General features: G+C 40.0%; 2 protein-coding genes across 4 annotated transcripts; one reads left to right on the plus strand and one right to left on the minus strand.

Moving 5' to 3' along the window:
* Window positions 1-399: 399 nt before the first annotated feature.
* cep44 (centrosomal protein 44) lies at window positions 400-12,032 on the minus strand. Of its 2 annotated transcripts, XM_063884007.1 has the most exons (11): window positions 11,977-12,032; window positions 11,706-11,802; window positions 9,833-9,980; window positions 9,530-9,667; window positions 6,145-6,219; window positions 5,047-5,199; window positions 3,937-4,065; window positions 3,729-3,827; window positions 2,341-2,418; window positions 1,087-1,124; window positions 400-673 (listed from the first exon to the last, which is right to left on the minus strand). In XM_063884007.1, the coding sequence occupies exons 2-11, from the start codon at window positions 11,795-11,797 to the stop codon at window positions 619-621; spliced, it is 1,005 nt and encodes a 334-aa protein (XP_063740077.1). In that variant the 5' UTR covers window positions 11,798-11,802; window positions 11,977-12,032; the 3' UTR covers window positions 400-618. The 2 variants fall into 2 exon arrangements, with proteins under 2 accessions (XP_063740077.1, XP_063740078.1); XM_063884008.1 differs by lacking the exons at window positions 1,087-1,124; window positions 11,977-12,032 and having other exon boundaries at window positions 11,706-11,970.
* Window positions 12,033-12,068: 36 nt separating this feature from the next.
* fbxo8 (F-box protein 8) lies at window positions 12,069-24,906 on the plus strand. 2 transcript variants are annotated; one of them, XM_063884010.1, is made up of 8 exons: window positions 12,069-12,277; window positions 13,992-14,124; window positions 15,699-15,782; window positions 16,696-16,840; window positions 17,131-17,257; window positions 18,704-18,822; window positions 19,841-20,037; window positions 22,356-24,906. In XM_063884010.1, the coding sequence occupies exons 2-8, from the start codon at window positions 13,992-13,994 to the stop codon at window positions 22,541-22,543; spliced, it is 993 nt and encodes a 330-aa protein (XP_063740080.1). In that variant the 5' UTR covers window positions 12,069-12,277; the 3' UTR covers window positions 22,544-24,906. The 2 variants fall into 2 exon arrangements, with proteins under 2 accessions (XP_063740080.1, XP_063740079.1); XM_063884009.1 differs by having other exon boundaries at window positions 12,084-12,431.
* The last annotated feature ends 1,503 nt before the right edge of the window (window positions 24,907-26,409 follow it).

The raw sequence follows: 26,409 nt of genomic DNA on the forward strand, positions 1-26,409 counted from the left end.
CGCTGCAAAGGGGCGTGGCCAGCAGCAGCTCCAAATGGGCGTGGCCAGCAGCAGTTCCAAAGGGGCGTGGCCAGCAGCATCTAGTTCATTTAAAGCTACAGTCACAGAATCAGCACTTCAGGAACAGGGCTGAAATAGAGGGGGATGAGGCATGCTGCAATTGGGGATCTGTTTGGTATTTTGAGGAAAACACTTCACAGACATGTTTTGTATAGATAAATAATATATTGTTCAAAAATAGCATAATTGGGGACCTTTATTCATTTTATAGCCATTTGAACTCCTTGACAACATAAACATGAAACTAATGATGCACTTGATTGAAGTGGAGGCTTTCAAGCATTCTCAATCTGGACCTTTAAACAATAATGCTGTAAATAAAATACAAGTCCCCTGCAGTTTGGGAAATAGAGCATTTATTTGTGAATGGCCCGTTTTCTCTCAGCCAAGGCCTCGCAGCCAGGGCTTGTGACCGGATTTCTTCCTCACTTAGAGCTTGTCAGAAGTACAGGAGGCCAATAGAAGTTACAGATCAAGTTGATTGACACAAAATGCTGATCATTAGGTTTAATAAGGAACATGTCAGAAGATAAAGTACTCCAACATTGTGCTGGTGATTCAACACAAACTGGAGGACTCAGTGTTCTTCAGCAGACTGGAGGTGCTCTTCAGCCTAAAATGTCAAACAGACACACAAATCATTACATTCATTTGGACTGGAACACATGATTATATTTCATTTGTTTTATCATTCTTAATATGATATCTGTGGCAAATGACATTCATAAAATTAAGTGTTGGAGGGGCATATGTCGTTATCATCAGGACAAAATCCCCTGCAAGAAAGAATTCAGATTTCGTTGGGGGGTCAGACTGACAGTAGAACAGAAAACAAGGTCAGTCAGATATGGGGATTGCATTATGTGAACATTTACTGATCAAAACAAACAGGAGAGATAAATCACAAAGCCAAAATCAGCAGGCAGATCCATGTTGTGTAAATTGGGACTGAGGTCTGTGAAAAGAGGATCTTTATAGAAACTACTGTAAGGGCTCAATATTAAAAAACTATAATTAAGAACTTACATTTTGGTGATCCTATCCAGTCTATCCTTGATGTCCCCCTGGATAAAGTAACCGAAAATGTGTTTACTTGCAAACAAATATTGACCTGAAGAGATTCTTTGCAGCAGTGTGGAATGGCTTATAAGACAATCCTGAGGACGAGGGACTTATGGATGTACAAGTGGGGATATCAAAATCCCAGCAGACGAGTTAAGAACGAGCTGTATGCAGGAGAGAGATCTCTTCCAGGCAGCAGAGAATAACAGTACTCTGACTGAGTGGTGATGAAAGCAGGGTTAAAGAGAAATGATGAATGCAGGATTGAAACATTTGGGATGTTTGTCTGAGCTGAGGTTTTGATAATGACACCTAGATTCAGCTTCATCATCTAGACATATCATTTTCTCTGACTTATCAGCATTTATCTGCAGGACATTTTGTTCCAGCAGGTTGACAGGGTTCTGGTAGCTGTTTGCAGGGTCACAGCTTAGATGGACCAGAGTATCGTCTGCGTACAAATGGAAACTGATGTAATGTCTACATACACTATATAGACAAAAGCATTGGGACAGTCCTCCTAATCACTGAATTCAGGTGTTTCACTCAGTCCCATTGCCACAGGTGTATACATCAAGCACCTAGCCATGCAGTCTGCCTTTACAAACATGTGTGAAAGAATGGGTCGTTCTAAAGAGCTCACTGAACTTGAACGTGGTCCTGTAATAGTTGCACCAAATCAGTTTGGGAAATTTCTTCTCTCCTAGATATTCCACGATCGACTGTAAGTGGAGTTATTGCAAAGTGGAAACGTTTAGGAACCACAGCAACTCAGCCACGAAGGCAGACCACGTAAAGTTACAGAGCGGGGTCGCCGAGTGCTGAGGTGCAGAGTACGTAAAAGTGGCCAAAGTTCTGCTGACTCAATATCTGCAGAGTTCCAAACCAGCTCTGCATTAATATCAGAAGCAGAACTGTGCCAGGAGCTTCATGGCTGAGCAGCTGCATGCAAGCCTTTCATCACCAAGCACAATGCAAGCGTGGGATGGAGTGGTGTAAAGCAGCCACTGGACTCTGGAGCAGTGGAAACGTGTTCTGTGGAGAGACCAATCACACTTGTCTATCTGGCAGTCTGATGGAAGAGTCTGGGTCTGGAGAATGCCAGGAGAACGTTACCTGCCTGACTGCATTGTGCCAACTGTATGGTTTGGTGGAGGAGGGATAATGCCTATATGTTTATACATAGTGACAGAGAGGAGAGTGTTTGCTCCATCTCACCTTTGAAGCGTCAGACATGGAGCTGGATGAGTCGTTAGAGTCACATGGACAGGATGGACACTGCGGCGGGACACTTAACTGAGGCAGAGAGGCAAGGAAGCAAAGGGATTGGTCTGGTTAAATGGTGCGTATTAAAGACACATGGAAAAACTGACTGAGTGCTGAGTGCAAGATAATCACATTGTAGTCACTGCGCAGGCTGCAGTTTGACATAGACAAGAGTTTCCCTCTTCTTTCTGATGTTACTGCAACTTAACAGCAACGGTTATACCATGTCAACTACTCAACTGACACTATATCCACATCTAGAGAGGAAGTTGCCCGACTTTATTACAGCATTATTCCCGGCCCATTTTAAAGTGATCATTAGAGGAGAAGATAAAATGATTCTGAAAACTCTGTGACACTGCATAAACTCAGAGGCAATGATTGTTATCCTGAAATAATCCCACAATAACTTATTTAGACTTTTGAGTCTAGTTCCCAGCTCTTAGAGTCCTATTGTTAACCCGGAAGTTTTATGATAAAAATGTATAGAACGGGTCCCCAGCAGATAGAAACTGCCGGATGCTAACTTGCGTATGTTGGGCAATTGGCACAATTAGCATAAATGGTGTTAGTCAGCATTATTTATCATTATAGCCTACAATAGTAAAACAAATGACTTGGCTGAGTTGGACAATTTTGGAGTGGTCTTGGGGGTTATTGAGTCCATTAAGGAATGTTCACGGTAAAAAACAAATCTGTTTTAAACCACAAATGCCAATATGTGTACTCTGTGTACTGATTTGATTTGGAAGATTTAGGGCTACTATGGATGATTGAGAATGAGATTGCTTATTTATTTCAAAATAAAATTGTCTAGGTAGAGGTAATAATTGTAATCTTGTTCTCCTTATATTCAGTGGTTGCAACATCAATCATGGTAGTAAAAATCAGCCCACTAAGAACAAATTTGGCCACTTTTCGGTTAAAACTTCCATTTTTGATCCTGAAAATGTCAGAAATGGCTTCAGCGTCTTCAATAACACCAACAAAAAAAACACTTAAAAACTGTCCAAATTGGTCAAACCATTTTTTGACTATTGTTTACATAGGCTTTAATGCCATTTATGCTAATTATCGCAACGTATGCTAATTATTCAAAATGACCAACATATGCAGGTTAGCATCTGGCAGTTCGGTACTAAACATTTCTATCATAAAACTTTGGGGTACTCAACATTTCTGGGTTCACTATGGTAGCAACTACACTGTTTCCTCAGATGTTACATCTTCACAATTATATCATGAAGATGCACATGTAAGATTAGATTAACACAATAGCAGAAACATGACATTTATAGACTACCTTCTACTAAACTAAAATGTCACAGCATGTACACTACCTGTATATTGTTCAGATCTACTTTAGTTTCCAATAACAGCAATCTGCTCATCAGATGTTCCAAGCTCTTTCTGGATAAGGTGACGAGCTGTCCTTCGTCCTGGAAGAACAAGATAAAGTGGATGCAACAGTAATGTGTTACTTTGCTGTCCGTCCAGTAAAAGACATATACTGTAAAACAAAGGGTTGAAGATATAACAGGAGTAGACCTTGACTGTGTTTCTGTGTTGGTCAAGTTCCTCCATGCGTGTCTCCAGCACACTGAGCCGGTCCAGCACACACACCACACTCCCCAGTTGAGCTTCCAGCGCTGACAGCCTCCCCTCCACCTCGGATGACTAAAAGACAAAAATAACAGTTACATTACATTTCATGTTGCATGTGTTCAAAGTCACCCAGAGGTCCTCACAACTTTAGGATGTGTAAAAGTTTCAGGAATGAACACAACAAGGCTGCTGAAAGTCAGCAGGGTGAGGAGTGCTGAGAGAAAGGCAGTGTATGACATCATACTAACTGTAGGAGCCTGAGTTTATTATTTGTATTATTATTATTGGTTTACATCACTTTTATTTGTATTTGTCGAGCACTTCCGGTAATTGTCACATGGGTATGGTTCGTGTATTCAGCAAAAGGCTAATTTTCCCCATAACATTTTAAGGAGATGCCAGAAAACTATATTTACGTTCGTCAAAGACTGTATAATTAATCCAAAAATATGAAAACGAGTCAAATGTCTGGTCAGACGGCATACACAGCTTTGTTTTTACGGAGAATAAATAGGGGATGGATGTCCGTTGGGTCTGCCGGTGGACGAGTGGCAGGCAGCAGGCTGACACTGAAACTGAGATTTCTGAATTACAGCCTTTCTTTTTTACTCTCTTTTTTTCTGGAGAGGAAGTAAAGAAACTAGAACTCTGGATATATTTGTTGTTTGAGGTGCAAAGTGACATCAGCGCCCTCATAATATATTTTTTCTTGAAAAAACCCTGATTTATAGTATATCATGTTGTATATTGTAACAAAAGATGTGTCTCTGTGGGTGTGTTAGTACAATTAGCAAAAGACAAAGCCAATTGGTTAATATACATTTTTGTAATTGAGTAAATCTAAATAAATAAACTCTATCCCCTCCAGAGTCTTAGGACTACTGTAAACCAAAATATCCTGAAATATTTTATTAATATATATTTTTTATACTTCTTCTACAGTTATGTGATAAAAAGAAAGTTTCTATTTGCAAATTGCTATTAATATTTGCTACATTAGCTAACTCCTTAGCTCTTTAGCTAAGTCTTTACACTGTTTCAGTTAATGCTTACATAGAGAAAGTCATCGTTGTCCACACCCTGTCCTGCCAGCTCTCCCTCTCCAGGGAAAGTGGACGAGTCAACTTCATTATGAGAAATATGAGTCACATTATGGGGGGATAATACTTCTGCCATGTGGTTCTCAACCAATGGCTTCTTGGACACCTGAAACACATAAAAACACACTGGCATTCAACTAAAGGAAAAATACTGTATGTAAACTTCTAATCATCACAGCTTTCTTTAAAACATCAGCCTACTTACCAACCATCAGGGTTTTGTCTAAACTGGGTAACAGGGGCGCTGCGCCCTTTTATCGTCGGCGTGTGCCCTCTAACCAAAATGCAGATTTTCCCCGTAAAATGTTAAAAGTGATGCCAGAAAACAATATTTATGTTCATCTAGAGTGCATGACATCATCACCTAGAGTGGAGAATATATTTTAAAACAGCTGTCAGACCGAAATACACCCTATATTCAAATAATTTCAAAAGATTTCAGGAGCAAAATTAGTCAGGCCTGCTCAAGAACCTTCATCATATAAAACTGACCCAGCGATCTGGCAACAATGTCAGAGGTAAACCGCAATGCATTCTGAATGAGCCGACCTCTGCTGCTCTGACCACGGTAACCGAGTTACTGGGCAGATTGGGGCAAACAGAGCTGAGTGACATCATCCAATCAGATAAGACACCAACAGGATTGGCAGGATTTGGGGTTAGCAAGGTAACCTCAGAGTAAACTCCTCTAGTTTCTAGTCCTATTTCAGTCGTTCAATTCTAGGGTAGATTGCCATGGTAACTTTTCGAGAAGGTTTTGAGATAAGAAATCAACTTGAGTAAAAGCACCACCTGCTGACCAATCGGAGCTCTCTGCACAGATTATGCACTGATAAAAAACAACTGTGAACGCGTTCCTAGCCAGACTGAGGGACTCTGGGTCTGTTGAACAGGCCTCTTGTGTTTTTCGGTTTAGAACAGTGGCCTGTTTAGTTCATGATGTGTTGTTTTTCCAGTAGAAAGCGGATATTTATTATCATTAGGCAGTGTTTCAATAGTTTAGACTACTTGGTATTTTTAGTGGAGATTTAGAACATTGCACTATGCTTACGGTGTCTGCATCAGCCGGATTTGGATGGGCTTCTCCTCTGTGTTCCTTGTGTGAGGCAGGACATCTAACTCTGGGCTGCAACACATAAACAAACAACTCTATTTGAAACTTCACAGAATTGATGTTTGTCTTTGAAATCACAGTGCTGTTGATGTTACTCTACTTTGTTCTTTCCCCAAACATCATTAGTCGTGGCACAGATAGTAACGGTCACATGATCTCATTTAGTTCTGGCTCATTTCATTAAAAAGAGCTCTATGGAACTGCCCTCAGATTTCCCCCATTACAGTAAGTGGAATGTCATATCCTACATCATTATATGCCGACGACACATTAATCTATATGGCCGATGTTGAGCAAACTCTCCCGTGTCTTAACAGTATGGGAGCAGTTTGGGCAGCTTTCGGGATACAAGAATAACCTATCAAAAAGGAGGGATTTAATTCATCAAAAATGTTGTGCAACCTGTATTGTAAGTTGATGATTTTGCAACAAAGAATAAATGATAAAATCAAACACGCAGCTGTCTGCAACAGTAGCAATAGCGCTTTGTAAAAGTAAACTTGTATCACTTCCATGATCATGATTAATATTTTGATCTAGAGATGGGCAATTGCTATTTTGGTGGCAGGGCGCCCTGATATGTACAGTAACTATTGTAAATTGGTCGGGGTCTACCAATAGGTCAGCCTGAAAGGGCACTCTTCTGTAGCACTAGGTAAACTCCTTCAAAATGTTTAATGGGTCAATAAAGTTGGAAAATGTTGTTTTCTCATAGTCAAACAACAAAACACATTTCTAATAAATAGAGACTCCTACTTTCAACTCAAATCACCCAGATTGGAGACACTCACATTGAACCCTACATCCCCTCTTGCTGCCTACTACGTCCTGCAGCTAGGTAAATGCTAACTATAGTCTGATGTGCTCAGTACTCAGTATGTCAGGCACTCCAGCTGAACAGCGTATAAACCTGGCAGTGAGACCTCCTGGACCAGATGATTACAACTTGGTTGTCTTTCAAAAACACACACAGGAAAATATGCTAGCCCAGAGCTAAAGCTAATTAGCCACATTAGCTAAGAAAGACAAACGTATGTCAAATCTTAAGTTCTGTTCTTGAAGTGCAAATTGGATGTACAACTTAACTTAAGTATTCAATTTGATTATGCAACAATTGTTAAGCTAAAGTTGTAATTTCTACTTTATTGTATATACAGTGGTATGCAAAAGTTTGGGCACCCCTCTGAGATTTCATGACAATTTGCTTTTCCTTTATAATAGAAGATCACAGCAACAACATTTGTTTTCCTACAAAGATGTAGACGTTTTAGTGTTTTCCAGACCAAAATTCTTAGGGTAGCATTACATAGTTTTATTATAATAAAATAAAATGCAAAAAATGGGATGTGCAAAAGTTTGGGCACCCTTATAAATAGCATTCATTTCAACACCTGTACGGATTTATAGCTGACAGGTTGCTGCACAAAATTGCTTTGATTAGCTCATTAGACCTTCAATTACAAAGACAGGTGGAACCAATCATGAAAAAGGCTATTTAACATAGGTAATAGCTGGCTGTGCCTGGCCTAGGTTCTTTCTTAGGGAGTGGCAAGATGGGGACCTCAAAACAACTCTCCACTGACCTGAAAGCTAAGATAATCCAACATTATAAATTAGGAGAAGGGTACAAAAAATTATCTGACAGGTTTAAACTGTCTGTCTCCACAGTCAGAAACGTAGTTGTGAAATGGAAGGCCACAGGAACAGTCCGTGTGAAGGAAAGATGTGGTAGGCCGACAAAAATAGGGGAAAGGCACAGGCGAAGGATGGTGAAAATGGTCACAGAGAAGCCACAGACCACCTCCAGAGAACTACAACAACATCTGGCTGCTGATGGTGTAGTTGTTCACCGTTCCACAATCCAGCGTACTTTGCACCAGGAAGAGCTCATTGGAAGGGTGATGTGCAAAAAGCCTTTCCTGAGTGTTAATCACAAGAAGAGTCGCATGAGGTATGCAAAAGCACATCTGGACAAGCCAGAAGCATTTTGGAACAAAATACTGTGGTCAGATGAGACCAAGATTGAGTTATTTGGTCATAACATGAACAGGTATGCATGGCGAAAAAAACACACTGCATTCAATGAAAAGAACTTGTTGCCCACTGTAAAATTTGGTGGAGGATCTATCATGTTATGGGGCTGTGTGGCTAGCACAGGTACTGGAAAACTTGTTAAAGTTGAGGGCCACATGAATTCCTTACAGTACCAGGAGATTCTTGACAAGAATGTTCTAGAGTCAGTCACAAAGTTGAAGCTACGCCGGGGTTGGATTTTTCAGCAGGACAATGATCCTAAGCACCGATCAAAATCCACCAAGGAATTCATGCAGAAGCACAGGTACAATGTTCTGGAATGGCCATCCCAGTCCCCAGACCTTAACATCATTGAAAATGTATGGATTTATTTGAAGAAGGCTGTCCATGCACGGAGGCCAAGAAACCTGACTGAACTGGAGACGTTTTGTGTGGAAGAATGGGCCAAAATACCACCTGCCAGGCTTAAGGGACTTGTCTGTGGCTACAGGAGGCGTCTACAGGCCGTTATTGCAGCAAAAGGAGGCAATACTAAATATTAATGGAATTATTTCTTAGGGGTGCCCAAATTTATGCACATGCCTATTTTTGTTTGAATGCACATAAACATGTTTCTGTTTGACCAATAAAAGTTATTTCACTACTGAGATGTTTCTGTTACCATAAGGTATAACATATGTTAAAATGAAGTTGCTGCTTCAAAAGCTCAGCAAGTGACAAACTGATGCAGTGGTTTTCCTAAGGGGTGCCCAAACTTTTGCATACCACTGTATTTGGCTAGACAAGGTACTTAGCAAAATCTGATTAATAATACGACATAGAAATCTATAAATTCAGATATACTGTATACAGCTCCGGAAAAAAACAAGAGGTCACTCCAGTTTTCTTAAATCTTTATCTCTAGAAGTATGGCACAGTGTCTGTTGAATTTCAACACAGAGAAAAATGTTCATTAGTTTAGAGAATACAATAAAAAAAATAATTTAACTCAAAGACATACCTATAAATAATAAAACCAGAGAAAATGATAATGCTGCAGTGGTCTCTTAATTTTTTCCGTGGCTGTATACATTTCTAAAAGACCCCACATTTACAAGCAACAATACGAGTTATTCTTACACATTGATAAATTAATCATTCAAATCTGATTGTAAAATGGCCATTCATGAGTAAGATTGGAATATTAAGTGCATTTAGACTTTATTGTTACACACTTTTTTTTCACACTGCTTTTGGGAAAACAGATTTATCTTTGATATTAAAGATGAGTCATTAAAAGGTTCTGTACCTTCTTTAGTAGGTTGTGTTTCTGCAGGACCAAGTTAATGATGTCACAGATCACAGAGATCTTCCTCACAGAGAAACCCCACTGCAGAAACTGCTGCTTGGTCAGTATGGGCTTATAGTGGAAGATATCTCGCAGTACCTACACACACAAATCACACTCTTACATTTGAACACACAAGTGAAAGTTCCCTGTACACTAGTGGGATGTTAGTCACTGTCTCTGAAAGATTGAGGAGGAATGTGAAATGAGAATGAAGAGCTTGATAATGCTGCACTGGGCGCTAACATTGTGGCTATGTATTACCTTATAAAGAGTGTCAGTGAATCGGAGGTCCGTTTTGCCAGTCAGCTCAAGTCCAGCCTCCATCAGTTGGTTAGCAAAGGGTGGAGAGAAGGAGGTGAGGGTGAAGCTCACAATAGGTAGGAAAGCGGAGGGATCCCCTTTGGAAAGGCTAGTGGAGAAACAAAGATGTACTTGCTAGATTGTGAGAAAACATGCCTAGGAAAGATAGAATCTGATATTTAATGTCCACTGCTAAAAGTAGTTGTGATGACTCATAAAAGTCAGGGCTCAGATCAAGATCACACGGAAGTGATAATGCAGAGTGGCAATCACATCCTGCATACACATCACCTGTGTGCCAGAACCACATTACACAATAGCGTGTCAATTTCCTTACGCTTATCTGACATTGAGTCTATGTTTAAATATCTGCATTTGTTTATGTTACATTAGAATTTAAAATGAACTTGGGGTGTATTTCGTAATAGATACTGTTGGTTTGTTGGACGTGTATATAATTGTGTATGATATCTGATATTATACCGTATCAGACATCCACAGCTTTCACATTTCAAACTAAGTGATCTGGTTGTATATGTCTGTGCTGTTTCTACACAAAACAGCTTCAGAAAAACAATTAAACAGGATCTAGAGTTGGATGCTGGACCCAATGAAATTATGATGAGACGGCAAGAAAAAAAGAAATTATTTTGGAATAAAAGTTGAATGAAAGCAGCGAAGTGCATATTAATCTCCCATGACGTTAGACCATATGCCAGCAGCAGTAGGGTCCCAGGTTAGTGCTGCTTGCTGTGTAATAAACTTGCTCACTATCATTTATGGAATTACTCTAGACCAGGGTTGTCCGAATCTTTTTCTCCGAGTAACACATACAGAAAAATATGCGAAGGGCTGGGCCCTTCACTAGGGGTAAGTTATACTGCCTCATGAGTTAAGTTATGAGTTAACAAAATCAACCAACTGTAGGTAAATTATGCTTGATACTTGAATATGCTTTCAGGAAAAAACAGCCTACATCACAGCTCTCCGTAGGGGTTCATTTATTTGGTTGGCAGCTCATTCCTTAAAACTGAAGCCTCAGATTGTTTGTAATAAGTGGAAACACGTAGGGTAAATTTCTAGGTTGTTATCCAAAAATGTTATTGGGGGTTTTTATCAACTAAGATTTGTTAGAAAATGTTTTCAACTTTAATTGACTGAATTTATTTGGAAAGTGGGCTCATCAACACATGAATACTACTGTGTAGTATATGTTTACATACATATTTAAGAAGTACAGTATAAGACAAGTTCAAGTTTCATTAGTGGGCCATATTCCATGAGCCTTTTGGAATTAGGGCCGATTCAAAATGCCATAGTTGGACACCCCTGCTTTAGACAATCCTATAGATAACTTCAGTCAATAATATTGTTATTCTATGTACATTTTATATTCATAAATCCAAATGTATCAAAGTAAACCATACATTTGATGTATTTCCGGAGAGTTCCTTAATTTAAAAAAAAAAAAGGATTTAAGTTAACAAAAAACAAATATTCAATTTCACTTTTTTAAGCATGATTGAAAAATCATGCTTAACAGTTTAAGTACATACAACCCCTTTGCTGTATGAACTTAACTGTATTGTAATACTTTGATGTCTTGTCAATTCTTGTAAGGTTTATTATTGCCTTCTGTAAGTACCTTTCCAAAGACATGTTCTTTGAAGACTCTGAAAGCCATGTTGTTTGTACATGCCTTTCCCAGTAAAGAGCTTAAACCTGCTCACTGACTGATGCTGTAATGTACACATGCTAACCGTTAGCACTGTGATACGTTAAAGTATGAAGCTTCGAAAGGCTGCTGTCAGGCCGGTGTGTGTTGTATTGTTACCCATTATAGTCCACATGTCCCTGATACTTTATCGTCCGCAGGAGAGTTTCGAGTTTCCGAAGACAAGCATTGATATCTCCATTAGACTGCATCTTACCTGCGAGAGAAAGAGAAACGCTAAACTAAAAGTCTAACAAACAGTAGGCCTCGCTGTAGACGACATAAACGTGCTAACAACAGCATAACATTTCAATGACTTTTCGTCATGTGCAAATGAAATACAGTCGTTAAAAAGGTTGCTGTAAGCTACCGCTCGTTAGTTTGTTTTTACCGGGTGATCCCGGACTCTTGCGATTGGCTGTTGCAAAGCAAAACTTTACACGTATTGTAGCGCGATGACGTCATTGACGTAACCTGTACGCACACCGCTTTCTGATGGTTGTTTTTTTCGTTTAGTTTAGTTTATCAGTTTGTCATCGTCAGTGGGAATGTACATTGAATATGCATGAGTCTGACACATAATTGTAAAATCTGAATTTTCCAGCAGGTTATCAGTGTGTGTGAAAGCTGGGGGCACAGAAGGCGGGGCGGAGGTGACAGGAGGAGGAGTGTAAAGCAGATGCTAGACCGAGGTATGAAAGGTTCCTGAACCCAAAGGAGCAACTGCTCTCTTTTGTTTTTCTTGGTGAAATGAAATGACATCTCGATACGTCTGACATAAAGGACAACACATTTCCAGCTGTACTTGTGTGCAGGTCGAGTTTTCACAGGAATAACTAAACTCAGGTAGGTTGTCCGGGGTTACGCCGCTGTATCGTACTCATCCGGAAATACTGCACCATTCCTATTAAAGAAATCACACCAATGTCCTCTATCAGGGCAGCAAAATCAATCAGTTTGTGTCGACACTGTCTTCGTCAACTTAAACTAGCTCGGTAAGCTAAGTCGGGGATTTGTAAGAACGAATCGCTAGTGATAGCCAGTTCAGCCAATGACGTTCCATTGTGAATGCTGTTGTGATATCTGTGACCAACGATAAAGAGAGGAAGGCGGGACTTAAGGTCAAACTACCTTGCTTGCTCGAACTTCCAACGTTGATGTTTACAACAGGGATGGATTTGTTTATGCAACACAGCTGACCGTAGGCAGGCTGAGAGTGAGAGTGCACAGAGCTGTGTTTATTACCACACACACTTAAACAATAGACTCATAGCCCACCTGTGAAGCTTTTTAAGTTTATCAGCACAATAATGTCTCAGCAGCTATATGCATACTAAACTTCATTTATTGGTAAAATAGTACAGTTATTACATTTTGTGTCATCTGACACACTGCAATTTAGTTTAATACAGTAAAAGAAACTTAGTATCATAAACTTGCATCACTGCCAAAGGTAATTTGTTACTAATTGGCCACCTCAAAAGTCAGTAACATAATGTGAACTACACATAACAATTAGACCGTTCATAATTAACAATCAACACTCACATTAAATCAGTTTAAATTAAAAAGTGTATTGGTTTTTTTTTAATCATATAATGAAGGAAAAATACAGTTCCAGAACATCATGCAGGACATAAAACAACTGATAGATTTTGTATTAAATGCTTTATTCACTAGTGATTAGTCTGCTGAGCAGCATTCTACCCAGTGGGGAATGGGCTACATGCTGTGAAACATGATTAGATGTTGTATCAGTCGTATCTTATATACTATATGATTCAGACACAGGGTTTGTCTTCAGGGATTTCTTCTGATTTCTATGGCTTTGCCTGTTGTACCAGACGGCCGTTAATGAAAGATCGTAGAGACAAGTGAACCTCTGCGTGTCCCGGAAGGAATGAAGTGTTCTGTCATTGTATTACTTGTTGGGTTTTTTAAAAATCCATAAGTAGTTATTATGGTTGTACTAGTGTTTTTTAATTGTTTTTAGATGTGATGGAGCTGGGTGTACTTTTATTAGAAATGTGTCAGTTGTCTGTGTTGTTTTTAGAATGTGTGTCTTGATGGATCCCTTGTCTTTTTGTCTGCAAACCAAATCTACGTATGGGTATAAATAAATAACCGGAACCTGAACCTACTGTAGTTAGTTGTAGTTAGTTGATGCACAACACATACATGTGATCATAAGAAAGCTATTGTAAGTATGACCAGGTTAGTGCATGTGAACTGCTGCTGTATACCTTGTGATCATGAGCAGTACGTCTCCTGTGACATATCAAACACTGGAGAAAAAAAAGAGAAGTGTGCGGGCACATACTGCCTCTAACTACTGTAATCACCAGTCAGCTGTAATAAAGAGTATTTGTTATATATCATCATACTGTGTTACTGTGCTGCATGCAGATGGGTCAGGCACTGTGGAGGCTGCCTCCCAGACAACAGCAGCAGCTTCAGGAAGAGCTCGCAGACCGACTGGCCGACCGAGGAGGAGGAGGAGGAGGAGGAGGAGGAGGAGGAGGAGGAGAACAAGAGCAAGGTAATCTGAACCTCTGCTAACATTAATGTAACTTTTGGCTGAGGAATTTGTAGAGTTTTCTTCCGATTTATAAGCTTCCTGCTTCCAGTCATTTTATAAAGTATCTTTCAAAGCAATACAAGTGCAGCAAGCAGCCATTTAAATCATTCTACCTGAACACAACCAACCAAACAGCTTCATTATAAAATGTTCCCTTTTGAGTTTGGGTTAGCATTGTGATCCCCTTTATTAATCCCCATAGGGGGAAATTCAGTTTTCACTCAGTTTTCACATGCATACATTAACCACACACAGGTAGGTGCACACATTTTTAGTAGACACACAATTTGACACACCATACAGTTTGTTGTAGGTTACACACATGCACATTCATCTGTAGAGGTGCCGGAGCGAAGGCTGCCAGTCTCGCTGGCACCAGGGAGCAATTGGAGAGGTTCAGTGTCTTGCTCAAGGGCACCTTGGCAGGGCCCAGGAGATGACCTCTCCAGCTACCAGTCCACACAGTTTTTGGTCCGATCGGGACGTGAACCGGCATCCCTTATTTGGTTCAAAGCCCAAGTCCCTACACTGCCGCCCAATAATAATAATAAAATAACGACAATATTAAATAATGTGTCAGTATGTTCCTTGAATGACTGAACCAGACACACTTTTGCAGAAGACTAAGAACCAGTGATTCAAATATCCTAGCAATAAGAATACAACATTGTTTAAAACTGATGTTTTTAAAATGACAGAGAAATAAATTCAACCCAAAGTGTAGTTTCCCCCCCGTGCATAAACCCTGCTGTACAGAAAGTTTTACAAAATCGTTTCCTGCCCATAGTGAGAAGTGGATAAATATATATTGGTATATATTTCACTCTATAATCCCAATCACAACCACACATACATGTTTTTTAATCAGTAGTTTTGTTACATCCTCTTCACTTTTTTGGTATAATATTACCGTTTTATTTTCTATTCCCAGCATTTCAATAAATCCCTTGTTTTTCCTGTGTTAAATTTTAGCTGTGTTTCTGCCCTGAACCATTTGTCTTGTTGTGTAGCTCCTAGCTTTGTGTCTCATCCTGGGTGCAGTGCTTCTTAAATTTTGCAAACCGCTAAACATTTCTCCTTAGTCTTAAAGTTAAGCGATAATGTTAATTTCTGGTAGAAATAGAACATTTTTACACAAAGTAGGCTCGGACAGAAGAAGGAAATACAACTTGAGATGAAAATGTATTATTGAAATGTTATTCAGCTGTCCTTTTTATGAGCACTGTATTCATACCTATAGAGAATAAGAAGATGGCAAACTTTCAGGTTTATACAATATACCAAAAAACTAATACTGTACATGGAAAATGAAAACACCAGTAAAACCACAACTTCTGAAATAACACCACTATGAGAATAAACAAGAGCCAAGGATAATAGAAGTTAACAGAAGTTATTGGTCTTTATTATATTTTAAGTTTATTATGCCGTGTCACTCTTTACCCACAGAGCATGCTGGGATACTCTTCCACTTCAAGTATGACAGTGAGTTAAAAAAAAGTTGAAAGGATTTCCTGATTTTTTTGTTGTTTTAGGGAGAGATGGAGGTCCCCAGAGAAGAGCTCCTCAGCAGTGTTATGGTCCTGACATCTACCATCTGCTGAGAACACGCATGGGAGGTATTAACACACACACACACATGCACGCGCACACACACACACACACACACACACACACACACACACACACACACACACACACACACACACACACACACACACACACACACACACACACACACACACACACACCCCCAGATACATTAAAGCTCTATCAGTGACTTTGGAGAAGCCAACAAGAGGAAACTAGATTGTAAAATGTATCTAACTGAAAACCCTGGCTCAATGTGGCCAACCCTTCTTCAATAAACGTAGTTAACAGCTCCAAAGTCCCTGACTCTGGTGAGAAAGTGGCCCCTCCCTCGAGGGCCCTCTATAAAGCCGCTGTCCCGAAATGTTTGATTTGATAGCATACAACAACATGGTTATTGTTAAAATCCTCAGGCCTATTGCTTCCTTCATTTTATTCATTGTGTTGGGTGTTGTTTGACAGCAGCTAGCACAAAGGATCGGGCTTGAAAAACGGTTAAAAGAACTGAGCCTCATGGAACGCCAGATCAGCTGGCTACTTTTAATCTGCGAGTAGGACATGGAACGCCAAGACGGCACTATCTGTCACCTGCCCTGTATGCAGTGTGTCCGTGTTTGAATATGAAGTGTGTGAGGGAGCTGTGTATCTGTGCAGTGTGCTCCTCAGAGCTGCCTCTCCTCTTGTTGTCAGGTCTTCAAATAAACATCTATCATTTTCTCTGAAAATGTAAGTCAATGGTTGTAGATGTATTCTGTCAGTGCATTTTTCACTCTTTTCTACCAGAAGCTTTTTTAAAAAAATCAAAAACAAAGTAAAACAGACAAACTTAAAGGTGAATAAACCTTCTTCACATAATTTTAAGGTTTGGCAAATGAACTTGACTCATCCACCAGTTGTTTTTCTATGTCTCCTTGACTCCTTCCTTTTTCTTGCTGACTGCAGGCAAGGAACGGAATGGTTTTATAGACTTGGAGATGTTGCCCCCTGAATTAGGCATCACCATACTTTCATACCTGAATGCTACTGATCTGTGCCTGGCTGGCTGCGTGTGGCAGGACCTGGGCAATGACGAATATCTGTGGCAGGGGTAAGGAGGCTGTTTGTGCTGATGAAAGGAAGGGGTGACTTGAATTTTAATTCATAATAAATGCTTCTATGTGACCAGAAATGATTCTATGAAATGATATTGTCTGTCTGTCTGTCTGTCTGTCTGTCTGTCTGTCTGTCTGTCTGTCTGTCTGTCTGTCTGTCTGTCTGTCTGTCTGTCTGTCTGTCTGTCTGTCTGTCTGTCTGTCTGTCTGTCTGTCTGTCTGTCTGTCTGTCTGTCTGTCTGTCTGTCTGTCTGTCTGTCGTCTGTCTGTCTGTCTGTCCCATCAGGCTGTGTAAGTCCACATGGGGACACTGCTCCATCTACAACAGGAGACTACCTGCTGGATTCTCATACAGGAGGCTCTACCTACAGCTGGATGAAGGCTGCCTAACATTCAACGCTAACGCACAGGAGGTAACGCTTCTGACATCTCAATACCTCACAGCTTCTTCACTGTGTGTGCTTACAGTAGATAGTGCAGGAATGAGTCCTGAAACCTGTATATGACTCAGCATTTCAACTCTCGAAGTCAATGGTTTTGTTGAATGGGTAGTTGGTTAGGTGCCTGAGATAAGGTCTGTGGTTAACACAATCTTAATGTTTGTTTATTGATTTATTCAATGACATAATATGTGTCAGTCAATTCCCAACACATGGATTTAAAAAGTTTCTATTTGTATTGAAAGTGACGGGCACTTACAAGGTGCTAAATAAAATGACTAAACCTATTAACGTCAAATGATAGCTTTTAGCTTAGCAGGGGTGTGACATAGTTGGTGCTGTTCATATGTTGTATAACTAGCATTAACATTTGTTTTCCACAAAGCTTGTTCTCTGCTATTATCAAAAACCCTAAGGCAAAAATATTTTTGTGGAGGGAAGCATCACTATAGTCTAGGTGCCTGCTCATCGAGTCTTATTGTGAATTGTGAAATGTATAGTACGGGTCTCCAGCACATAGAAACTGCTGGATGCTAACGTGCATGTGTTGGGCAATTAGCACAGGTTAGCATACTGTGCATATGTTAGCACATGTAGACAATAGCTGAAAAATGGCTTGGCTGTTATAAATCAATTTGAAGTGGTTTCGGGGTTAATGACGACAATTTCCCATACTTTAAGGATCAAAAATAGCAGTTTTAACTAGACAAAGGCCACATTTGTACCTCCAGGAGGTCCGATTATGATACATTTTGGGTCCTTTTGAAAGCATTAGGGGACTCCAAACTGTTGAATGGATTCATCATTCTTAATAAACCCCAAAACCACTCCCAGTGCCTAATCGGCTAAGCCGATTGTCTGAATATTTGTATGTTTATTAATGCTAATTAATGCAACTTGTGCTAATTTTGCAAATATATGCAAGTTAGCATCCGGCAGTTTCTATGTGCTGGGGACCCGTACTATTCATTTCCTGGTTCACAACAGGATTTTATGAGCTGGCAACTAGACTATAACGCTAACTTGAGCATTCTCTTCTATTTCTACTTTTGTGCATGCGTTGTTTTTTATGCTGCTGTGACAACAAAAAAATCTCAATTTGGAATCAATAACATACATCTTATCTTGTCCCTGCACCACCATACGACGTCAGGGCAAAATTATGTGTTTTAATAAAGTCATTACTCTGATCCAATCTGTACTATCACACAGTGTGTGTTAAAGGGACTCTGTTAGAATTCACTCACAACATTAGGTCCTCTCTCTTGTGTGTGTGTGTGTGTGTGTGTGTGTGTGTGTGTGTGTGTGTGTGTGTGTGTGTGTGTGTGTGTGTGTGTGTGTGTGTGTGTGTGTGTGTGTGTGTGTGTGTGTGTGTGTGTGTGTGTGTGTGTGTGTGTGTGTGTGTGTGTGTGTGTGTAGGGTATCAGTTATTTCATGTCCAAAGGGATCCTTGTGGATCATCCCAAAGAGCTTGCTAAATTCATCTTCTACACCAGACGGCTCAACTGGAAGATGCTAAGGGTTTATCTGGATGAGAGGTAACAACACCCAGAAACATTTCACCATGTCAAACTGTGGGAAGGTGTTGGGGAGTCGACTGTTTACTGTATTTGCCAGCTCATAGAGTCTTATTGTGCACCCGAAATGTTGAGTACCCCAACGTTTTTTGGGGGCTTTTTGCCTTTAATCGGATAGGACAGAGGAAAGTGGGAGAGAGAGTCGGGGTGGGATCCGGAAAGGACCACGGGTTGGGAATCGAACCCGGGTCGCCGGCGTACGGTGCAGGTGCCCCAGCCAGTTGCGCCACGGCCGGGGCCGAGTACCCCAACGTTTTATGTTAGAAATGTATAGTACGGTCCCCAGAACATAGGAACTGCCTAATGCTAACTTGTATATGTTGTAGCATAAGTTGTGTTAATAAGCATTATAGCCTATATGGAAAATAGTTACAAAATGGCTTGGCCGGTTTGGACAATTTTGAAGTGGTTTTGGGAGTAATTGAGTATGCTGGGTCCATTTCTGACAATTTCAGTATCAACAAAGGCAATATTAACAAGTAACTGGACATATTTGTACTGCCGTTAGACTGTTTTTTATTCATTTTGGGTTGGTTTTGAAGATATATGGGACTCTGGATCATTGGGATTGGACAGATTGCATCACCATTTGAAAATAAATTGTCCACAGTAGAGGTAATTATGTTCCTCTTGTGCTCTCTATATCCAATGGTCACAGCAACATGGTAGTCAAAATCAGCCCACGGAGTAAAAATATGGCGCTTTCTGGTAGAACTGCCATTTTTGATCCTAAAAGCGTCAGAAATGGATTCAGTTCATGCAATTATGTGAGAATCGGCCAACATACAGGTTAGCATCCTTCAGTTTTTATGTGCTGGGGACCTGTACTATACATTTCTATCATAGAACTTTGGGGCTCTCAACATTACCGGGTTCCCTAGCTGGCAACTAGACATGAATTATGATATTACCGTGTGTAAGAATGAATAAATACTTCTTCTATCATGCACCTTCAGTCTGTGTGTCTTTGTGTGTGCAGGCGGGATGTTCTGGACGAGTTGGTGACGCTCCATAACTTCAGTAACCAGTTCCTCCCCAACGCTCTGAGGGACTTCTTCAGACACATCCACGCCCCGGAGGAGAGAGGAGAGTATCTGGAGACCCTCATCACCAAGTTCAGCCACAGATTCTGCACCTGCAACCCCGGCCTGGTCCGGGATCTAGGCCTTAGTCCTGGTTAGTATATGCACACACACACACATACACACACACACACACTGCAGAAGATCGACATTTGACCAGGATATTTGGGGAGGCTTAACATTTTAAAGTTGAGAAATCATTTAGTTATATCTTATTCTGGTTTGAATGAACATGTTCTTTTTTAGTAGTAAAGTGTAGAGTAAACATGTTAATGACTTTTTTATCCTGCAATTTCTTGCCACCAGTGCACATATACGATCCATCAGTGGAAACTCTAATGATGCATGTGTTGCGGTGAACACTCATCTCCTCACTGTTGTGTACGTTGTATTTTTAACCTGAAGGTGGCGCTAGAGGAATGCAAATGGATTGTCCCAAATTAAGCGAATGAAAGCGTAAATACATTCAGTACATTCTGAGGAAGAGAAAATATATTGTATTATTAACAAGGATCCGGTCAACATTTAGCTTTGACGATGTATACATTTTAATTTTTTTATTTGAAGCTACCACACTTCTGACCAATCGGCTCAAAATGAGGGTGAACCCTGAAGGTTTTCTTTAAGTAATCTCTGGCTTCAGTATGTCAGTGGACTGTGCATTCACCGATGGAAGACTTTGTTAATGTCAGCAGACCATACCGCCTCCGCTGCTGGTAGCTCCTCGGACATGCTCATGTGATTAGCGGGATTAGTGTAATGGTTTGAGCCCGCGGCTGGAGATGGAAGGCTGCTGCTCGTTTCACTCCATCCCCTTAGAAAGGATTGGCCACAGCAGAGGCTGAAGGTTTATTACTGACATTAGCCATACATATGTGTCCTATTCATCATTTTTACATAGAACTAGAGATTATAACGTGTTAGTGCAGAAGTCATTAAGGAGCGGATATTAGAGTTCCATGCATAATCCTGACCATGCTTAAAATCCATGACAGTGACTCTAATGTAGGGTTCATCTTCATTACCTTCTTCACAATGTTTACCAATAAAAACAAGTAAGAAATATGTAAAAAAGAAAGAAAAAACAGACATAGAATTGGGAAAAATGAACAAGACTAAAAGAAAAACTATTAAAGCAAACAATGTAGTTGCAGGGAGGAAACAGTTAACAGTGTAAAGTGGGGTGAGGAAGAAACTATAAATCAGGGGTGTCCAAACTTTTTTTATGGATTTGAAAAAGAGGGTTTATTAAAACATGAATACTATAGTGTAATATTATTTTATTTTATTTATCGTTTGTTTGGTAGTGACAGATACAATATACATTGACAGAATGAAAACAGCTATCCGATGCAAGTACCGTAGTGTTTATAGCAAATGCTAGTTTGCAACACTCGTCCCTAGAAGGGCTTTTATATATATATATCTTTACATACAGCTCCGGAAAAATTAAGAGAACACTTCAGCATTTTTATTATGTATAGGTATGTCTTTGAGTTCAATTTTTTTGGTTTTTTTTGTATTGTATTCTATAAACTATTGATAGCATTTCTCTGTGTTGGAATTCAACAGACACTGGAATGGCTGCCATACATGTAGTGATAAAGATTTAAGAAATAATTGAAGTGGTCTCTTAATATTTTCCACGGCTGTATTTATATATTTAAGAAAAACAATATAAGAAAAGCACAACTTTAATGTGTGGGCCGTATTCCTTTATACTTTTTGAATTTGCTGAGGGCCATTTAGAAATGGACAACAGCGTTTGGCCCCAGGGCTTTATTTTGGACACCCATGCTATAAATCAATAATTACAAAAACCATGATTATAAGAAATAAAACAAACATATCTGACTCATTAAAAATCATTATTAATCCAGATGTGAACATGAAAGTACCCTGGTGAATCTGTCTCCAGATATATAAGCCCACCCAAAATATTTTCATAGTCTCTTGGTTTCCCCTTCAGGTTATCTGAAAATGTTTTGCAACCCGCTTTTCAACTCTGTGTTTATATGTGATAGAATGTGATTTCACCGTGATAAAAAAAGCTGGCTTGGTCCCTGAGCGGGGCTCTGAATGTAAACAATAGATGAAAAATGAATTGGCTCATTTGGCCAATTTTGGAGTGGTATTGGGGGTTATTGGGGATGCTGAGTCAGTTTCTGACATTATGAGGATCCAGAACCAGAAAGTGGCCAAATTTGTCCTTTCGGTGGGATATTAACTGGTGTTTACATGGACTATAATGCCAAGTTAGCATCTGCCAGTTTCTATGTGCAGGGGACCCATACTATACATTTCTAACATAAAACTGTGGGGTAATCATTTCCGGGTTCACAATAGGACTCTATGAGCTTGGGACTAGACTATGAGTGCCACACACAGCTGATGTTCTCCATTCCCCTGCAGACGCTGTGTATGTGCTGTGCTACAGTCTCATCCTGCTTTCCATCGACCTGACCAGCCCCCATGTCAAAAACAAGATGTCCAAGAGGGAGTTCATCAGGAACACTCGCCGAGCAGCCCATAATGTCTCTGATGACTTTGTGGGCCATCTGTATGACAACATATATCTGATTGGCCACGTGGCTGCGTAGCTGCGACTCTCATACTGCACTGAAGATAGGACGCGTGTCATGAGGAAATGGATTGAACCATTTGCAGCACAACCACTGAGTCTTGGTAGAATGGCAAGAGAAACGAATCAAATCCACCACTGCACGGTGAGACACTGTGCTACCAGATATTAGATATGTTATTATATTTTTATCAGAGGTGTGAAACATCTGAAGTGTCTTTAAAACCACGTCACTGCAAAGAAGGAGGTTTTAAAAAAGAACCATGAAGAGGAGCTCTGACACTGCACTGACGGATGGTGACTACAGATTGGTGGAGGAATAGGAGCACCGCCCTCCACCTGTCACACATGCCGGGACAGTCCTGCTGCTTTCCTATTGGACAGCTGCTTTACGGTCACCAGTAGGACAAACTCCGGCTCATTCTTGTAGGAAGTGACACAGGAAGACCACTCACTAATATCACTAATGGCATTTACCAGAGGGACTGGAGACTGAGGCACGCCGGAGCTTTACGACATCGTGCAGCTGGAACAGGTTTCTGTGGCTCATACTACATCTTTTTCTTTTCAGTTTTACAACAAAATGACACACAGCAACACTTTCATGCAAGAATATTTTCATAATGTTATCATTAATCTTACTTTTTTAAAGATGTGCTTGTCTGTGTTCCAAGATAAAGTCGTCAAACTGCACAGACCGGAAGTAAAAAAGACGTTCAGTCCACTGAGGGTCAGCTGGTCCTGATGAGGTGTGCATTAGTCTGATTTAAAACTGAACTCAATCAATGCCTCAAACTGCCATATAGGCTGTTCCACTGTCAGAAATATTCCAATATAGGTTACTCAATTCTAAAATTGAACTGATGCTGATAAGATGATGGAAGAGACAACATTATAAGTTTGTAATAGTTGTAAGTTTAATTTCTGTCTCAAATTCCAACTCCAAATTCATTCAGATTAATGAATTATAAAGTCAAATACATGTTTTTTTTTTATCAGAAAAAACACGTGTGAAAGGAAGAGTAAATAGACACTGAGTATTTCCAGTGTTGCAGGAACCAGCCGTATGCCAGCATGTGTCCAGATTATGACGGAAATTGAATGTATTAATACACATGACATGATGGAAATATTGAATCACTGTGCTTTGAATGTGGCAGCTCTGAAGCAGCTTCTTGTTAGCTGCTGAAAAGTGTTGGTGTAGCGACGGTCTGTGATTGACCTGGACCTAATTCCAGCATTGGTAACAAGTTCATGGCGAGAGTGTAGACCGAGTAAAGTGAAGTAGAACAGCAGATGTTTATCAAGTCATCCTGCAGTTCAGACTGTTGACTGGTCATACAAGGACAGCGCTGGCTGAAGCGTGTTTCCACAGAGCAGTCTGTCGGTTCCTGAAGTTCTTATGTTTTAACAACACACATATTAACCCCTCATTACCACAGCTTTAGCATTAGTTACTCAAGTACTGTGCTTCAATTTATATCAAGAAAATATTGCTGCCATGACATAATGGCATAATCCATCAATTGAAATTAGACATGTAGTTATAATTACTGTCAAGCACTGCAGCTGCAATCCTGTCAGAACTACTGTCATTCTTCCAGAAATGACTAAGGAAAGATTAATTTGCATCTCAAATTATGAAATTATCATCAGCAGGGCACACTCATTGGAAAACCAGATTTCTTTATCACTATAATAAGCAGTGTGCTAAAGTAATCGGACAAATATATGTGTAGTTGAAGATGATGGATTACTTGTGTCAGTGCAGGAATATGCGCGATTGGTTTTTAATGGATTTTTGCAATAGTGAAAGTCTACGACATCTGGAGGGCAGCACTACGACACAGAAGAGATCTGTTGAAATGGAAGTGTACAATAAACTCGAATGTGGACCTAATGATGGCTTCTAACATTTAAATATATGATATATTTTCAGCTGCAATGACTCCCACCTGACCGGAATGCAGCATGCAGTCACTGAGTCCCAGCAGCTAGCATGTAGCCGCAGCTAACAGGGAGCGGGAACAGCAAGTTTTTTATTTAATCCTCTATTTTTTTATGAAGTGTTTATATCATAACCTAGCTACTTGCAATGTCAATAAATATTCATTTATATATTTTTTTCAATGTTAGGATTCTCTGCTTTGGAGTGTAAATCTGACCATGGCTAAACTCAGAAAAAAATGCTAATATTGGAGATATATATTAATGCTGATGGTGCACACTGATTTATAATGTCATTGTTTTCTTTAAATGATGAAGGAAATCCACTTCCTGTTTGTTGTTTTTCTTTGTGGTTACTAGAATGCTGTATGACTGACACGATGTACTGAGGAAGTGTTCTAAATGTCTGACTCATTAAAACAGGGCTTCATTTTACTGATGTTTCAGACACCTGCATGAATCTCTTTTTCTTCCCTTGCACTGAGGTCTCAGCTCTGCTGCCTCACTGCTGCCGAATACAGCCAACAGCCATCCGAGCTTTGGCATAATGATCAGGATATAACCATAGCGCTTGTAATGATACATACACACATAACAATGAACCGTAAGAAATCAAATGTTTAATGTGAGTAAACTGAAGATCTGAGCATACCATTTTTCATAAACAACCAACAGTTTACAGGTACTGCATCATCACATCCACTTTAATAAGAGCACCAAGACTCATATGGTCACCTGGAAAGACAGAGGTCAGAGGTCATTCAATAGCAGATGTGATAAAGACCACACTGCTGTGTGTGTGTGTGTGTGTGTGTGTGTGTGTGTGTGTGTGTGTGTGTGTGTGTGTGTGTGTGTGTGTGTGTGTGTGTGTGTGTGTGTGTGTGTGTGTGTGTGTGTGTGTGTGTGTGTGTGTGTGTGTGTGTGTGTGTGTGTGTGTGTGTGTGTGTGTGTGTGTGTGTGTGTGTGTGTGTGTGTGTGTGTGTGTGTGTGTGTGTGTGTGTGTGTGTGTGTGTGTGTGTGTGTGTGTGTGTGAGTGTGAGTGAGATCAAACAGCCAAAAGAGTAAATCCTCTTCAGACACAATATGACCTTTGACACTTGATGTGTGTGTGTGTGTGTGTGTGTGTGTGTGTGTGTGTGTGTGTGTGTGTGTGTGTGTGTGAGAGAATCACCGATTCCTGGGTGGTGATGTTTTATGTGCTGCAAATGAAAAGAGAACAGAGTGCAGAGAAAAATGACCTATCCACACACACGCACACAGTCACATTCTCCAACAGAAGTAAAGATTCCACACAGTGACCCCTCCTTGTATATTTATCAGGGGAAAAGCATTTGGATGACTTATCAATATGTTGTTCATGTGATTTTGTGTTCACTTACCAAATATCCAAACCATTACATTTCCTTTAAATTATTTAAATATTTGTTCAACGAAAAATGAAACATTAAATATACTTCCGTTTATTGAGAAAGTTCAATTCCCCATAGAGCTACATCTAAAACGCATCTGAACAAGCAGGGATGTTTACTGCAGTTATCTAAATGCTATTATTTATGTTGTATTATATTGATGTGGTATTATATTTACCTGGTTGAGAGAACTCAGTGACTGTAATCTAAACGGTGTAAGCACATTTGTGATAGAAGAGGTGTTTCAATAAAGTTGTGTGACCATATTAATTGCTTCTTCATCCAGGGCAGGCAGTGGTAGTAACGTGTCATGAACCTGGGTGTTGGAGCATGTGATAAGATCCAGTGGACCTGGCCGAGTGCACGGCTATATTAACACTCTTTAATAATGACCTGATCTGGATATGGATATGGCTCATTGAAATCATCTCCCCTTAATGTTTGTTTGCATCAAATAAATTTGAAGCAGCCTGTAGAGTCTATCACATGTGAGAGCACGTGATGTGTTAGGGGATGTGGGCTGGATTCA

The sequence above is a fragment of the Eleginops maclovinus genome, chromosome 5 (genome assembly GCF_036324505.1).
Source record: "Eleginops maclovinus isolate JMC-PN-2008 ecotype Puerto Natales chromosome 5, JC_Emac_rtc_rv5, whole genome shotgun sequence".
Lineage (NCBI taxonomy): Eukaryota > Metazoa > Chordata > Actinopteri > Perciformes > Eleginopidae > Eleginops > Eleginops maclovinus.